This window comes from Leopardus geoffroyi, chromosome B3 (assembly GCF_018350155.1).
Source record: "Leopardus geoffroyi isolate Oge1 chromosome B3, O.geoffroyi_Oge1_pat1.0, whole genome shotgun sequence".
NCBI classification, from domain to species: Eukaryota; Metazoa; Chordata; class Mammalia; order Carnivora; family Felidae; genus Leopardus; species Leopardus geoffroyi.
In genome coordinates this window covers 62,060,126-62,076,451 of record NC_059337.1, presented here as the reverse complement: position 1 = coordinate 62,076,451, position 16,326 = coordinate 62,060,126, and the positions used below count along the sequence as shown (strand labels likewise).

At 38.7% G+C, this 16,326-nt stretch overlaps 1 protein-coding gene across 1 annotated transcript in view; it reads right to left on the bottom strand.

Annotated features, from left to right (window-relative positions):
* Window positions 1–526: 526 nt before the first annotated feature.
* EXD1 (exonuclease 3'-5' domain containing 1) overlaps window positions 527–16,326 on the bottom strand; it is a 37,955-nt gene continuing 22,155 nt past the window's right edge. Inside the window, exons 8-12 of the mRNA XM_045449985.1 lie at window positions 12,769–12,873; window positions 12,606–12,686; window positions 7,438–7,581; window positions 6,586–6,777; window positions 527–2,285 (exon numbers count right to left, since the gene is read on the bottom strand). Of these exons, the coding sequence (XP_045305941.1) occupies window positions 1,647–2,285; window positions 6,586–6,777; window positions 7,438–7,581; window positions 12,606–12,686; window positions 12,769–12,873 (1,161 nt within the window). The 3' untranslated portion in view covers window positions 527–1,646. The remainder of the gene's footprint in view (window positions 2,286–6,585; window positions 6,778–7,437; window positions 7,582–12,605; window positions 12,687–12,768; window positions 12,874–16,326) is intronic.

Sequence of the window (16,326 nt, the reverse complement as noted above, 5' to 3'; positions counted from 1 at the left end):
TAGCCTGTATGTATATATGTTGTGTGTAGTAATTTAGTAGTTCCATAAGAAGTTAAATCAATTCTAGGAATTTTACAAGAATTCAGACCCTTTCCAGAGTAAACTTAGATTAACCACATTCTGAAATACATCTGAAATACATCTGAAGATGTATTTACCCAAGATGAAGCAGAAGCCATCTTGGCCCCACATGACCTTCTAAACTAAGGAAAAAGTGAGACACAGGAACAGCAGGGCTGTTGGGCCTGACTGTTCTTGGGCCTGACTTCATCTTGAGTTTAGACTAGATCTGGGCTTTGGAGTTTGGAAGGGCACAACTAGACTTTCAATGGCACTCATAATAGAATCAGTGAGTGCAGACAAGGATGTTTCTAATTGTAGATTGTCCCTAAGTTTCCTAGAAGCACAATAAATAATAGAACCTGTATGAGAGTCAACTTATAGATTTCTAGACTGGACTCCGGACCGAGAAATCCAGACATATTCTAACATATTCCTACTGTGATAAAACGAAGAAAAGAGATAATCCAATGCCAAAACAGGTTTATTGGTTATTGTATACAATAGAACGTGAGCACCTTGCAAGTATTCAATATAAAAAGGGCTCCGTACAAGCTGCCTTCCTTTCACCCTAAAAAAGTATACCAAATGGGTGCCTGGCTGGCTTGGTTGGTAGAAAATGTGTCTCTTAGCCTCAAGTTCGTGAGTTCAAGCCCCATATTGGGTGTGGTCTACTTAAAATGAAAAAAAAATTTTTTTTAATTAAGAAAAAAAAAAAGTATACCAACTCCAGGCAAAAGAGGGGAATCAAACTTCAAGTTTACATAATAAACATACTCAAAAGAAGCCCCTGCTTTCTTACAAAAATGGACAAAACCTTCTAAAAGTAAAGGGAATCAAAAGAAATTAAAACTGGGATACTGATGCCTGTTAATAACATTAACTAGTGTCTGTCTATGACACAAAACAGACAAAACATTAAAATTTTTAAAAAGTCGGTATTTTCTCAGCTTTTTTGAGGTATAATTGATAAATTAAAGTTAATATTTTAGGAAAATATTACTAAGGAAAAAAGTACTGGTAAAGTTATCAGTTCCCAATTTTTTTAAACTTATTGGCAAAAGTTTTACCAACCTTTTTCAGACCAAAAAATACAACAAAAGTCTAAAAGTAGGGGTGCCTGGCTGGCTAGTCAGTAGAGCATGTGACTTCAGATCTTGGGGTTGTGAGTTGGAGCCCCAGGTTGGGCATAGAGCTTAAATTATTAAAAATAAAAACAAAAAAACAAAAACAAAACAAAAAGTTTAAAAGCATATAGCTTCCAGATACTAAGTCCGAGATTTTTCCCCTCCTCAAATCCTCCAAACCCAAATTATCAGAAATAATTTGCTCTGACCACTGGGAATATTTCCGCACAGTGACATAATAAAAAAATTTACTTCTTCCATTATTTAACTTATTCATTCCCATCCTAATCAAATTCCAGGCATGTAGAAGTAAGCAATAGAATATCATTTTCCCTAAGGCGTTCCTTCATGACTGAGGCAAAACTAAATTTCCAACATGACAAACTTAAGCTCTGAGGAAGGTACTGCTGGTAGAAGAAGTGAGCCACCTTCATGGTCTCAAAAACAAATCGCACATTTCTAAGACAGATTTGGAGAGAGATTTATCCAAGAATCAGTTTTCTCCAAGGCTGGACAGGGAGGAAACGTAGGAAACACGGCTTTTCTAAAAGGATGAAAGGTGTCACTTGGAGAGACTCTGGTTTCCTGAGGAAGGGAAGGAGACACTGAAATATCTTGTTTTGTGCATTTTAGATCTTCCTGGTTTTGCACCATCAGTAACTGTTCTATCTCCTCTTTCAAAGATAAACTTGTCTGAAACTCCTGTTTGGGTGTCTTACTGTGTTCTTTTTGAGCTATTCTCTGGTCCTCTAGCCTCTCTGACTCAAGGCAAATGAGTTTATTGATAGAATCCTCGTTGGTTTCTTCCTTCATGGGAGGTACATGTTGAGGTTCTGTTGAAGTTTGTTTATTCTTAGATTCTTCTTTCAGCAAATTTACATGATGAGTTTCATCTAGTACAGAATTTTTACAAAGTAAGGAAAACCCTACTTTTCCCTCTTTCCCTGCTGTCTCTGGCACTGATTTCTTTGGATGTACCCTTGTCCTTATTAGGAGTCCCTGTGCATTCACCCTATATTCTTTTGCAGCTCTCTCTCTGCGCTGCTTCTGGAAATCCTTGAGTTGAAGAAGCTCTTCTGGAAGCTCCATACATGTAGGCTAAGAAAAGAAAACAACACAAGTCTGCTGTAACCAAACTTCTAAATATGGTCCTTAAAATCACTTGCACTACACTTAAAAGTATTTAGTAAGTGAGGAACAACTCAAATGTGTTCTTATAGCTCCCTCTAGTGTATTCAACTATAGTAGTACTATTTTTTTTATTATTAACAAATATATTTTAACTTTATTTTTTTTAAGTTTATTTATTTTGAGAAAACAGAAAGAGAGAGAGAGAGAGAGCGCGCAAGCACACAGGAATGGGGCAGAGAGAGAGGAACAGAATCCCAAGCAAGATCCTCATTGTCAGTGCACAGCCTGATGTAGGGCTCAAGCTCACGAACCATGAGATCATGACCTGAGCTCAAGTTGGAGACTCAACCGAGTGAGCCACCCAGGCGCCCCTTAACTTAAATATTTTGAATCCACAGTTATGTGTGTGTGTGTGTGTGTGTGTGTGTGTGTGTGTGTGTGTGTGTTGTGTTATGCATGTGTGTGTGCATGTATAAAGATTACACAATGAGAAGTGTTCCCTCCAACCTGTGGTCCCAATTGCCTTAGCAAGGGCACTTTCTAAAAAGCAATTTCTTATGTAGCCTCCCAAAGATAGTCTATGCATCTGTGATTATGTGTGTATAAATATCCTTTACTAAATATTTATCTTCTCATTGGATTGCATTTTTCAATTTTTGTTTTCTCTCAAACTTTTATTTTGATAACTCTTCTAAAAATTATTTTATACAAATGGTTAACAGTGTTATATATCCTTCTGCATTTTGATCTTTTAAAGTTTATTACTGAGAGAGAGAGAGAGAGAGAGAGAGAGAGCATGGGTGGGGGAGGAGCAGAGAGAGGGAGACACAGAATCCAAAGCAGGCTCCACAATGCAGGGCTCGAACTCGCGAACTGCAAGATCATGACCTGAGCCAAAGTTGGACGCTTAACTGACTGAGCCACCCAGGTGCCCTTGCATCTTGATTTTTTAAGCCATAAAGTTTACCTTGGACATTCTTCTATAGTAGCATTTTTAAGGGCTGTATGGATATGCCATAATTTATTTAACCAAATCCATATAGATGGATATTTGGCTTGTTTCCAGTATTCTGTCATTACATAAATGCTACAATAAAGAACATATTAAGAAAATGTTCTCTTTGTTACACGAGGCAAATAATTTTTCCCAGGTTGCTTGCCTTTTGACTTTCTTCACAGTATTTTCACCAAACAAAAATTTTAAACTCAAATCTATTCATCTTTTATGATTTCAGAGTATTTCTGCATTACATAGAAAGGCATTCCCTCATACAACTCAGTAGCAAAATAGCAAATGGTAATCCAATTTAAAAATGAATGAAGGACCCGAATTGATGTTTTTTCCAAGAAGACATTCAAATGGCCAATAGGTATATGAAATGTATCTGACATCACCAATCATCAGGGAAATGCAAATCCAAACCACAATGAGTTGTCACCTCAGACCTGTTAGGATGGCTATTATCAAAATGATGGCAAGAATGTGGAGAAAAGGGAACTCTTATGCACAGGTGGCAGGAATAGAAATTGAATTGGTATAGCTATTATGGAAAACAGTATGGAATTCCTTAAAAAGTTAAAAATAGAACTACCATACAGTCCAACAATCTCACATCTGGGTATATATACAAAGGAAATGACTGCACTATCTCAAAGAGACATCTGCACTCCCTTTATATTGTAGCATTATTCATAAGAGCCAACTTGTGTCTATCAATGCATGAATGGATAAAAAAAAATGTTACTCTCTCACTCACACACACACACACAGGTATGCACGCACAATGGAATATTATTTAGCCATAAAAAAGAAAAAATCCTGCCATTTGTGACATTGATGCACTTAGAGGGCATTATGCTGAGTGAAATAAACCAGACAGAGAAAGACAAATACTGTATGGTATCACTTACATGTGGAATTAAAAAAAAAAAAAAGGCTGATTTCATAGAAACAATAGAATGGGGGTTGCAAGGGGATGGGGGGGGAAGGGAAAAGAGGGAGATATAGGTCAAAGGGTAAACTTTCAGTTACAAGAAAAATAAATTTTGAAGGTCTAATGTTCAGTATGGTAACTATAGTTAATAATTTGGTATTGTATACTGAAAGTTGCTGAGATCAAATCTTCAGCATTTTCACCATACACGCACAGAGTTAACTATATGAGGTGACAAATGTGTTAATTATCTTAGTGTCAATAATGATTCCCACAATGTATATGTATAGCAAATTTTCACAATGTACGCTTTAACTATATACAATTAATTTTATCAATTATTCCTCAATGAATTGGGGTGGGGGGAAGAAAAGCATTCCTTATTGTGAAATAATTTTCTTTTAATTCTTTTTTCTCCAATAATTTTATAATCTCACTGTTTACATAAATACTTGATCCAAGGAGTTTACTTTGGTAATAAAAGAAATAGTAATCCAACTCTGATCTCCTCCCCTACAATAGTTAGTCAATTGCCTAAAGCCATTTATTGAATAATTATCTTTTTATCATTAATTGGAAATTCTACCTTTATCCCAACCATACCGATAGATATATATTGGAGCTACTGCTGGGTTCTCTACTATTTTCCATTGATCTGCCTACACACGTACCAGTCACAAACTTTTAATTTTTAATTTTTTGTTTGTTTGTTTTTAACTAATCTCTGTACTCAAAGTGGCAAACTCACAGCCCCGAGATCAAGAGTCATATGCTCTACTGGCTGAGCCAGCCAGGTGCCCCACACTTGTTTTAATATAGACTTAAATGTTTTCATAGCTGACAGGATTATTATTTATATTTATCTTTATAAACACTACAATCATAGTTTGCAAAAATAAAGCTGCTGTTAATATTTTTCTTAGAATAGAGGTAAATTCAAAAGTTAATTCAGGAATAACTGATTGCTAAAAATACTTAGTGTCACCATTCATTTAAGTCCTCTTATGTCATGCAGTAATATTTTAATGTTTTCTTTATCTCTATATTTCACATTTCTTATAATATTTATTTCTAGGTATTCTACCTTTTGTTACAATCATATAAGTGGATGTTTTCTCCCATTATGTTTTCTTGCTGTGTGTATGGATGTAGGAAAGCTATCACGTTTTATATCAGTATTCATTTTACTAAATTGTTCCTTTGTGGTAATCTTTTTCCATTGATTTTCCTCAGTTTTCAGTTGTATCATAGGCCAGGCATAATTGTGATTCATCCTGTTCAATTTTTGTAGTTTGTCTTTTTTTTTTCCTTCAAATTTAATTGGCTAATAGCTTCAAAAAAAAATGTTAAAGTAGTTGTGGTAGTCACAATTTTTGTATTTTCTTGATATTAATGGGAATGCTGTTAGTGTTCCCAATCAAACATTATGTAGACTTCTTGCTTGTGATATATGTTTTATCAGGCATTCCAACTTTAATCAGTAATGTATATAGAATATTACCAAATTTTTTCAGCACTAAACAGTGAGAACAAAATAAAGTTATAAAACTCCTTAGTTTTATGATGATAAATGAGAGATATTTAAATTCTCCAATCAAACCAGGTATGCAAGAATTTTTATAATTTTTTGTTGTTGTTAAACAGTGAGAGCAAAATACAGGAAAGTTACATTTTTTTTCAGCATGCATGAGATAATCATAAGACTTTGTTTGTTCCAGTAAAATGGATAATTTGCTAATAGTAAAGCAGAAACCAGCAGCACGTTAAAAGATACTAAAAGATGTATTAGTATAATACATCTAAGTAGGGATCATACCAAAAATGCTATTACTTTATTTAGGATTTTGCTTCAGTATTCCTAAGTGAAAATGGCTAATAGCAGCAGACTGTAACCCTTTTATGTAAGGAGCCAAATAATAAATATTTTAGCCACAAATGCTCTCTGTTGCATACACTTTTTTTAAACAATCCTTTAAAACTATAACAACCATTCTTACCTTTGAGCTGCATAAAACAATCTGTGGGCCAGATGTGGCCTTAGGGCTATAGTTTGCCAACTCCAGGTCTACAGTTCTGTTACATTATGCTGGCTTCTTAAAAATTAGTAATTAAATCTTAAATTTATTCATTCCTTGACAGAACATAACTTAATATTGTGAAAAATACTCAAAGAGATGAATTAAGCCCAAGCTATAGCCCCTTCAAAAATATTTATTACCAAGTTGGCCTCAGGATTTGCTGTAGCTGTGAAAAGTGGGCATCACTGTGCCCTCCACGAGGACCAAGACAGAAGTGGAAGTCCTAAAAATACAGTCACAGACAGCTGTACCTACCTCGGTGCCTCCCAGGCGATCTGCGGACCCTTCTCGATAGGTGTTTAGGTAACCATCCACAAGGGTGGTTAGGTCAGACATCATCTCATCCAGGAGTACCAAACGAAGGGGTAGTAGGTAGGTAGCCTCTAGGGCCAAAATTTTCAGTAAAGATGGTGAAAGAGGTCGTGTGAACCACACTTCTGGATTTTCCTAGAAACACCAAAACAATTTTCTCTGAATAATAAGCAAAACTTTAAAGAAAGTAAATGTTTATTCAAGAGTTGCTTAGGAGTTACTGTCATTTTCTTCAGTTATTATCTTCTATCTTCACACTCTGGCTAGTCTTCCGAAAATATACACACACAACTCATGTATGTATGAGTGTGTGTATGTTAGAGGGAAAAGATGGAGTGGGAGCGTGAGAGAGAGAGATGGATCAATCAATTGATCCATCAATCAACCAGGACTTCTCATTCAAAACTGAAGTAGACTTCATTATAGGACCAAAACTGAGGCCAATATAGTCATGAACTAAGTTTGTAGGCAGAGCTATTAGGAACTAAGGAAAATTTACCTTACTTTTGGAGAAATAATTGGGATTATTTTTCTTCCATCACCTTAATCCATATTCCCAACAATATGGGAATTCTCTTCCCCTGGAGAATTGCAAATTTATTTCAGAGTACAAATCTGAATCCTGGCTTTTATTCACTTGAGATCACAAACTATTTCCATTTGAAACAATTAAGATTTTGGCAACGCTCATATGCTTACATAACAACTGTCAGTTGTCTATATAATATGATGATAATCCTGCTCACAAAATACTTGAAAAAATTAATGTCATGTGGGACATTCTTTAATACCCACCTGAATCAATTTTTGTCTCTCGTCCAGAAAGGAGAGATATTTAGGGGCTACTTTAAGGTGTCTGATTAAACTCTCCTGTAAAGAACTGATGCGATTTGGAAGAAAGCCACCTGTTTCCATGGAAAACTGAAGGACATCTGCTACCTGTGGCATTAAAAAAAAAAAAAAAAGACTTGTCTGTACAATATAGAATATTTATAGAGACCTATCTCATGGCATAAATAGAAATATATTTAGAAAAATGTCATTAAATACCATTTTCCCCAAAGACCCACATGATAGATAATGCCAACAGAAAAGATGTTCAGTCAACTTATTCTAAAAAATTAGGAGGAAAAAAAAAGGAAAAGGATCACCCAACTTTAATGTATCCTTGTCTACTTTGTCTTCTACTCCTTTTATTTGCCTGCCTTACAGTTATCTATTACTCTTTGGTGCCTTTAGACAATGGAGAAAGGAAAATAAATTTCAACAGGTGTTTGTATTACTTATCAGCAACTCTGGCAAAGTGTTGGTAAGGAAAGTGAATAAAATTAAGAAATGGAAGGGCACCTGATTGGCATAGTTCGTAGAGCATTTGACGACTCTTGATCTCAAGGTTGTGAATTGAAACCCCATGCTGGGTGTAAAAATAACTTAAAAATAGTAAAATCTTTAAAAAAATTAAGAATTGAACATATTATTTAATCTGTGTGTGGCAGGCTAAATAATGGCCCCCAGAGACATCCATGTCCTAACCCCTGGAATCTGTCAATGTTATCTTATATGGCAAAATGACTTTGTAGGAGTGATTAAGGTAAGGATATTGAGGTAGGGAGATTCTCTTGAATTATATGGGTGGGCCCTAAATGAAACAATAAGAGGGAGGTGCAGAGAGATTTGATTATAGTCACGGGAGAAGGCGATCGGGTGATAGAAGCAGAGGTCGCAGTGGTGCACTCTGAAGATGGCAGGAGCCACAAGCCAAAGAATACAGGTAACACCTGAAAAGGCAAAGAAAGAGACTCCCCTCAGAGCCTCCAAAAGAAACCAACCCTGCTGACATCTTGACATTAGTTCAGTGAAAATGATTTCAGACTGCTGACCTCCAGAACTGTAAAAGAGTAAATTTATTTTGCTTTAAGCTGCTAAATTTGTGGTGATTTGTTACAAAAGCAATAGGAAATCAATACATTGTGTTAAAGGGAAAAAATTGGAAAAATTCTGAATTCTTGCTTCTTGTACTATGGAAATGTGAAAAGAAAATATGGAAAGATATGCCAACGTCTCCATATGGGGTCTAATCAAGAAGCTTAACGTGCTGACAGCTCAGAGCCTGGAGCCTGCTTTGGATTCTGTGTCTTCCTCTCTCTCTCTGTCCTCTTGCACTTGTGCTCTCTCTCTCTCTCTCTCTCTCAAAAATAAACATTAAAAAAAAAAAAAAAGAAGCCTAATGGCCTCAGGAGAACAATGAGAAATTCTCTTACATTAAAAAAATTTAATTTAATTCAAAGTTTATTTATTTGAGAGAGGGATGGAGAATGAGTGGGTGAGGGGCAGAGAGAGAGGCAAACAGAGAATCCCAAGCAGGCCCCTCGCTATCAGTGTAGAGCCAGATGCAGGGCTTGAATTCATGAACCGTGAGATCATAACCTGAGACAAAACCAAGAATCGTACTCTTAAATGATTGAGCCGCCGAGGCACCCCCATTTTATTTATTTATTTACTTATTTATTTATTTATTTATTTATTTGTTTATTTATTTTTGGAAGAGAAAGAGAGACAGAGCATGAGCAGGGGAGGGGCAGAGAGAGGGAGACACAGAATCTGAAGCAAGCTCTAGGCTTTGAGCTGTCAGCACAGAGCCTGACGTGGGGCTCGAACTCACAAACTGTGAGATCATGACCTGAGCCAAAGTCAGATACTTAACCGACTGAGCCACCCAGGTGTCCCTGCCACATTTTATTTTTTTTAAAGAAGTTTTTCTTTTTTAATTTTTTAAATGTTTATTTATTTATTTATGAGACAGACAGAGAGAAAGAGAGCAAGCAGGAGAGGGGCAGAGAGAGAGAGAGAGAGAGAGAGAGAATCCCAAACAGACTCCACGCTGCCAACACAGAGTCCAATGAGGGGCTCAAACCCACAAACCATGAGATCATGACCTGAGCCAAAATCAAGAGTCAGATGCCCAACTGAGCTACTCAGGCACCACTTAAAATTTTTGAAAGAGAGCGCGCGCACACACACACACACACACACACACGCATGTGTGCACACAAGCAGGCGAGGGGCAGAGGCAGAGAATCTTTTTTTTTAATATACATATTTATTTTTGAAAGAGAGAAAGTGGGAAGGAGGGACAGAGAGACAAGGAGACAGAGGATCCAAAGTGGGCTGAGAGCAGAGAGCCTGAGGCGGGACTCAAACTCACAAACCAGGAGATAGTGACCTGTGTCAAAGTTGGACGTTTAACTGACTGAGCCATCCAGGCACCCTTCTCTCTTACATTTTGGAGGAAGCCAGACATAATCTCCATATAGTGAAAGATCCTGAAAGAAGGTCCAAGGAACATGTAAACAAGAGAAATGGTATAAAGTTCATCATGAGCAGATATATAAAGAGCAAACATGAACTACATTTAACAACATAAAATTGAACTTTTAGGAATATCTGCTAAAAATAATGGGCTAGGGGACACCTGGGTGGCTCAGTTGGTTAAGCATCTGACTCTTGATTTGGGCTCAGGTCATGATCTCATGGTCATGAGATTAAGTCCCATGTTGGGCTCCCTGATGAGCATGGAGCCTGCTTAAGATTCTCTCTCCTCTCTCTCTCTCTCTCTCTCTCTCTTTCCCTCTGCCCTTCTCCCCCACTTGCCTGCACTCTCTCTCACTATAATAAACACTTTTTAATTTAAACATTTTTATTTTTTATTTAAAAAAATTTTTTTTAATGTTTATTTTTGAGAGACAGAGTGTGAGCAGGGGAGGGGCAGAGAAAGAGGGAGACACAGAATCCAAAGCAGGCTCCAGGCTCTGAGCTGTCAGCCCAGAGACCAGTGCAGGGCTCAAACTCACGGACTGTGAGATCATGACCTGAGCCGAACTCAGATGCTTAACTGATTGAGCCACCCGGACACCCCCCAGAAAAATTTTTTTCTTAAATTTTTTTTTAACGTTTATTTATTTTTGAGACAGAGAGAGACAGAGCATGAACGGGGGAGATTCAGAGAGAGGGGGAGACACAGAATCCGAAGAAGGCTACAGGCTCTGAGCTGTCAGCACAGAGCCTGATGCAGGGCTCAAACTCACGGACTGTGAGATCATGACCTGAGCCGAACTCAGATGCTTAACTGATTGAGCCACCCGGACACCCCCCAAAAAAAATTTTTTTTTAATTTTTTTTTTTAATGTTTATTTATTTTTGAGACAGAGAGAGACAGAGCATGAACGGGGGAGATTCAGAGAGAGGGGGAGACACAGAATCCGAAGAAGGCTCCAGGCTCTGAGCTGTCAGCACAGAGCCCGACGCGGGGCTCGAACTTACGGACTGTAAGATCGTGACCTGAGCTGAAGTCGGACGCTTAACCGACTGAGCCACCCAGGCGCCCCCCAAAAATTTTTTAAAAATTAAAAAAAATATGGGTGCCTGGGTGGCTGTCATTTAAGCGTCTGACTTCAGCTCAGGTCATGACCTCCCAGTTCTGAGTTCCAGCCGCATATTGGGCTTTGCACTGACCGTGCAGAGCCTGCTTGGGATTGATTCTCTCTCCCTCTTTCTCTCTGCCCCTCCCCCACTTACACGCGCATGTGTGCATGCGCTCTCTCTCTCTCTCTCTCTCTCTCTCTCTGAGTGAATAAACTTAAAAATTTCTTTAAGAAAAAAAAAAAAAAGAGGTGAAAGTGGGAGAGAGCCAAAGCATAAGAGACTCTTAAAAACTGAGAACAAACTGAGGGTTGATGGGGGGGTGGGAGGGAGGGGAGGGTGATGGGTATTGAGGAGGGCACCTTTTGGGATGAGCGCTGGGTGCTGTATGGAAACCAATTTGACAATAAATTTCATATATTGAAAAAAATAAAAAATTTCTTTAAATTGGCTGGGGCATAGAGATTATTTAAAATATAGTAGTAATAATAATGATAATAATAATAATAATAATAAAATGAGGGATGACTGTGTGACTCAGTCAGTTGAGTGTCTACTTCAGCTCGGGTCATGATGTCACATTTCGGTTCCTAAGTTTGAGCCCAACATCAGGTTCAATGCTGTCAGTGCAGAGCTGGCTTTGAATCCTCTGCCTCCTTCTCTCTCTGCCCTTCCCCCACTTATGTGCACGTGCTCTCTCTCTCTCTCCCTCAAAAATAAGTAAACATTAAAAAAAAGATAACTGGCTAACTCATTATTTTAAACCTCTCCAAAGGCGCTAGGCTTATGTATTCAACATGTCCCTTTAACTGGCATAAACCTAGAAGACTAGAAGAACCTAAAGAAAACATAATGAAAACTAGCGGTTTTACTATTCTCACAGCCAAACCAGAAGCACACATGAGCTCTAAGAGCTAGTTAGTATAAACTAAGGATTTCTTATTTCTCTAGAGTTCTTTAGAGCAGAGAAAAACCACATATATTCAGGCTATTTTGGCCTAGAATAGGCTTTGGGGGCATATCTAAGACAACCTGCTTCTCTGAGCTACATGCTGACTAGCCATCAATCCTAACTGATACATATGTGCTAAAGGCACAGATGTGATTATTTACCTCACATTAAGTGATTCATGTCAGACTTCTGAATGACCTCCAAATCCTTTGAGTTTTTGAATGCTGTAGAATATTGAGCTTGCTTCTTTTTTTTTTAATTTTGAGATTTTATTATTATTATTTTTTAAGTAATCTCTACACCCAGCGTGGGACTCAAATTCATGACTCTGAGATCAAGAGTTACATGCTCTACCAACTGGGCCATCCAGGTGCCCCAGAGTTTGCTTCTTATTTGACAAATTCTGGAGCAAAATGAGGGGAAAAAATCCTAAATAATTTTAAGTAACTTTTCTGTAGTGCTTTCACAGTTCACCAAATGACAAGTGGACAAGAATGAGGCACACACAAAAATTCAATCACTCATCAGATAAGCCCTATTTCCTATAAAAGCTATATATGCTGGACTGAATCTATGGTTTCCCCGCATGTACCTGTGTGTCAAAGACATTATTCAGCAAAATTCCATACTGATGAGAGAGGCAATCAGAAAGCCAACGACAATCATGGATAACCTAAGGAATCAGAAGACAAAGACAGAGTAATTAGAACCTGGTTGCTAATCTTAATAGCAGAGGAATCAGCTTACACACTCACCTTCAAAATTCTCTTGTCTTCTAGTACCATCTGAAGTCCATTGTTGAAAGCACGACTTCCCAGAAGGAAAATGTCAAATAAGTAAACTCGGCTATTTGTGGCTACCTACAAAAGACCATCCAGACACACAAAGGATAAAAAAGAACTAGGGAAGGGGATCTGAGGATCAAGAAAGACATGTGATAAAATATTTCACATCCTCACTTTTATTTTTTTTAAGTTTTATTTATTTATTTTGAGAGAGATGGTCTCTGGGGAGAGGGCAGAGAGAGAGGGAGAGAGAGAATCCCAAGCAGGCTCCTCACTGCCAGTGCAGAGCCCAACACAGGGCTCGAACCCATGAACCACAAGAATATGACCCCAGCCAAAATCATGAATCAGATGCTGGGGTGCCTGGGGGGCTCAGTCAGTTGACTGTCTGACTTTGGCTCAGGTCATGATCTCACGGTTTGTGGGTTCGAGCCCCACATGAGGCTCTGTGCTGACAGCTCAGAGCCTGGAGCCTGCTTCAGATTCTGTGTCTCCCTCTCTCTCTCTGCCCCTCCCCTGCTCACACTCTGTCTCTCTCTCTCAAAAATGAATAAACATTTAAAAAATTTTTTGAAAAAAGCATCGGATACTCAACTGACTGAGCCCCCCAGGCGCTCCTCACATCCTCACTTTTTTGTTTTTTTTGGTTTATTTATTTTTGAGAGAGTGAGAGACACCGAGCCCAAACGGGGCGGGGCAGGGCAGAGACAGAGGTAGACACAGAATCCAAAGCAGGCTCTAGGCTCTGAGCTGTGAGTGCAGAGCCAGATGTGGGACTCGAACTCATAAACCATGAGATCATGATCTGAGCCAAAGTCAGACGCTTAACTGAGTCACCCAGATGCCCCTCTCAGATTGTCACTTTTAAAGTAAACAATAGGCACTCAGTGATTCTTAGGAAAAAGAAGTTTTGTTTTGTTTTTAATTTTTTTTTTCAACGTTTATTTATTTTTGGGACAGAGAGAGACAGAGCATGAACGGGGGAGGGGCAGAGAGAGAGGGAGACACAGAATCGGAAACAGGCTCCAGTCTCTGAGCCATCAGCCCAGAGCCTGATGTGGGGCTCGAACTCACAGACAGCGAGATCGTGACCTGGCTGAAGTCGGACGCTTAACCGACTGCGCCACCCAGGCGCCCCTGGAAAAAGAAGTTTAAATTAATCTAAGAAAAACTATCACTGTGATTTTTCAAAAGAACAGAAAGACACACAAGCTAGTGGATTTAGCATTTTGCTTTTTACAATCTCAAACTTAATGTTTTACCTTTCAAGCATGGCATTTTAGTAATCCAAGGATTATAGGTTGAAAGGGAATGAACAGCATTTCATTGTTAATAACAAAAAATGCTATTTCTCTGAGTCTCATAATATGCATGGTTGTGTCAGGTGTTACATAAAATTATTCATAAAAAGGGCATGTGGGTGGCTCAGTTGGTTGAGCCTCCGAGTCTTGTATCGGCTCAGGTGGTGATCTTGCAGTCGTGAGGTCAAGGCCCACATCAGGCTCCAAGCTCAGTGAGGAGCCTGCTTGGGATTCTCTCTCTCCCTCTCTTTCTGCCCACCCCCCCAACCCAAGCACACACGCACGTACTCTCTCTCTCAAATAAAGATGAAAAAAATACTACTCATAAGACAAGATCTCTGCCCTTTAGCAGTTTTAAAAAGGCAATAAATAACGTGCCACAAATGGTAGGATGTGAAACATGGCTTTTTAGATCAATTTTATACAATTATAAGAATTTCAGATTGTTTCTGATCATAAAGGTCACAAAGGCAGTACTATATTGCTGGATAATCTACTAAGTCAGAGAATGAAGGCAAAGGGAGATCAAATAAGGTCTAGAGAGCCAGTGACATGGCAGTCTAATGCCATCTTTGTCATTTTAGGAGCTGTTGATATAGCTACAATTTCCAGGCCTACCTGGCACCCATTCTCAGATCTTTCATGTTGTCTGCTAGAATATGACACCTAAAATAGACACTCCCTGTGTTTTCTCTACCTCCTTAACTGTACGAACTGAATAGGCACATTATAAAAGTTTGGAGAATAATTCTCTGCTAGACTATAAACTCTGTGAGAGAACAGATTCACCACTGCACACATATCAACTAGAACAGAACTAGGAGCATGGATAGCTTAGACATTTCTTCGGTGAACCAATACATGCCACACATTGCTCCTTTCCATTTTTCATATGCAAACAATGTATACGGTTCTGAGAATATGCCTTCAGTTCTATATCCTGCTGTTTTCCACTCATAATTTTTCAAACATTTTTCTACATTGTACTCGTCATCAATTTTTGGCAGCTGTGTAAGATCTATCAAATCTACAGTAATGTCTCCTATTGTTAACTAAAGTGGTTTCTGATTTTTCACCATAAAATGATGCCAAGAGACTAGGTTCTCACATAATTTTTTTCATATTTTGAATTGAATTATTTAGGATACATACTTCAGTGTAACCCTGAGAAGTGGGCAGATAGCCAATAATAATAAAATTGATAATCTCAATGGTAGAGGTAGTTCCTGACTCAAAGAATATTCAGCCTGTTTTCTTGCTCCCCCTTAAAAACTGATGCTGCCGAGGTTGATCCAAAGCCCATCCTATAACTTTTCAAGGCTCACTACAAACATCTTTTGACATAATTGGGATCCTTACCTGACATCTCCCAGGTCCATGAAAATGAAAATGATGTGGCAGAATACTGCTGTGGAATGCTACCAACCAGAAGGTAAAATAAAAATTCTTCACGTGTCTTTGTGGGTTTTTTTTAAGATTTTATTTTTGGGACGCCTGGCTGGCTCAGTTGGTAGAGCATGTGACTCTTGATCTTGGAGTTGGAAGTTCAAGCCCCACATTAGGTGTAGAGACTACTTTAAAAAATTAATTAAACTAAAGATTTTATTTTAAGTAATCTCTACACCCAACGTGGAGCTTGAACTCACAATCCCAAGATCAAGAGTCGCACACTTCACTAAGCCAGCCAGCCGCCTCTGAAATTCTTCATAGATCTAAGGTGAGAGAACAGAGCTGGGAAAGAAGACCTCAAACAGAGCCTTGATGAGCACAGCAATGATGATTATAAAAGTGAACCTATAAAGTGACAGAAGCTCTTTCCTTTTTTTCAAATTTTTTTAATTTTTAGAGACAGAGAATGAGCGGTGAGTGGGTTGGGACAGAGGGAAAGAAATCCCAATTGAGGGGCGACTGGGTGGCGCAGTCGGTTAAGCGTCCGACTTCAGCTCAGGTCACGATCTCGCGGTCCGTGAGTTCGAGCCCCGCGTCGGGCTCTGGGCTGATGGCTCAGAGCCTGGAGCCTGTTTCCGATTCTGTGTCTCCTTCTCTTTCTGCCCCTCCCCGTTCATGCTCTGTCTCTCTCTGTCCCAAAAATAAATAAAAACGTTGAAAAAAAAAAGAAATCCCAATTGGGCTCCACTAAGTGCAGAGCCCAACCTGGAGCTGAATCCCATGAGCCTGGGATCATGACCTGAGTTGAAATCAAGAGTTGGACGCTCAACTGACTGAG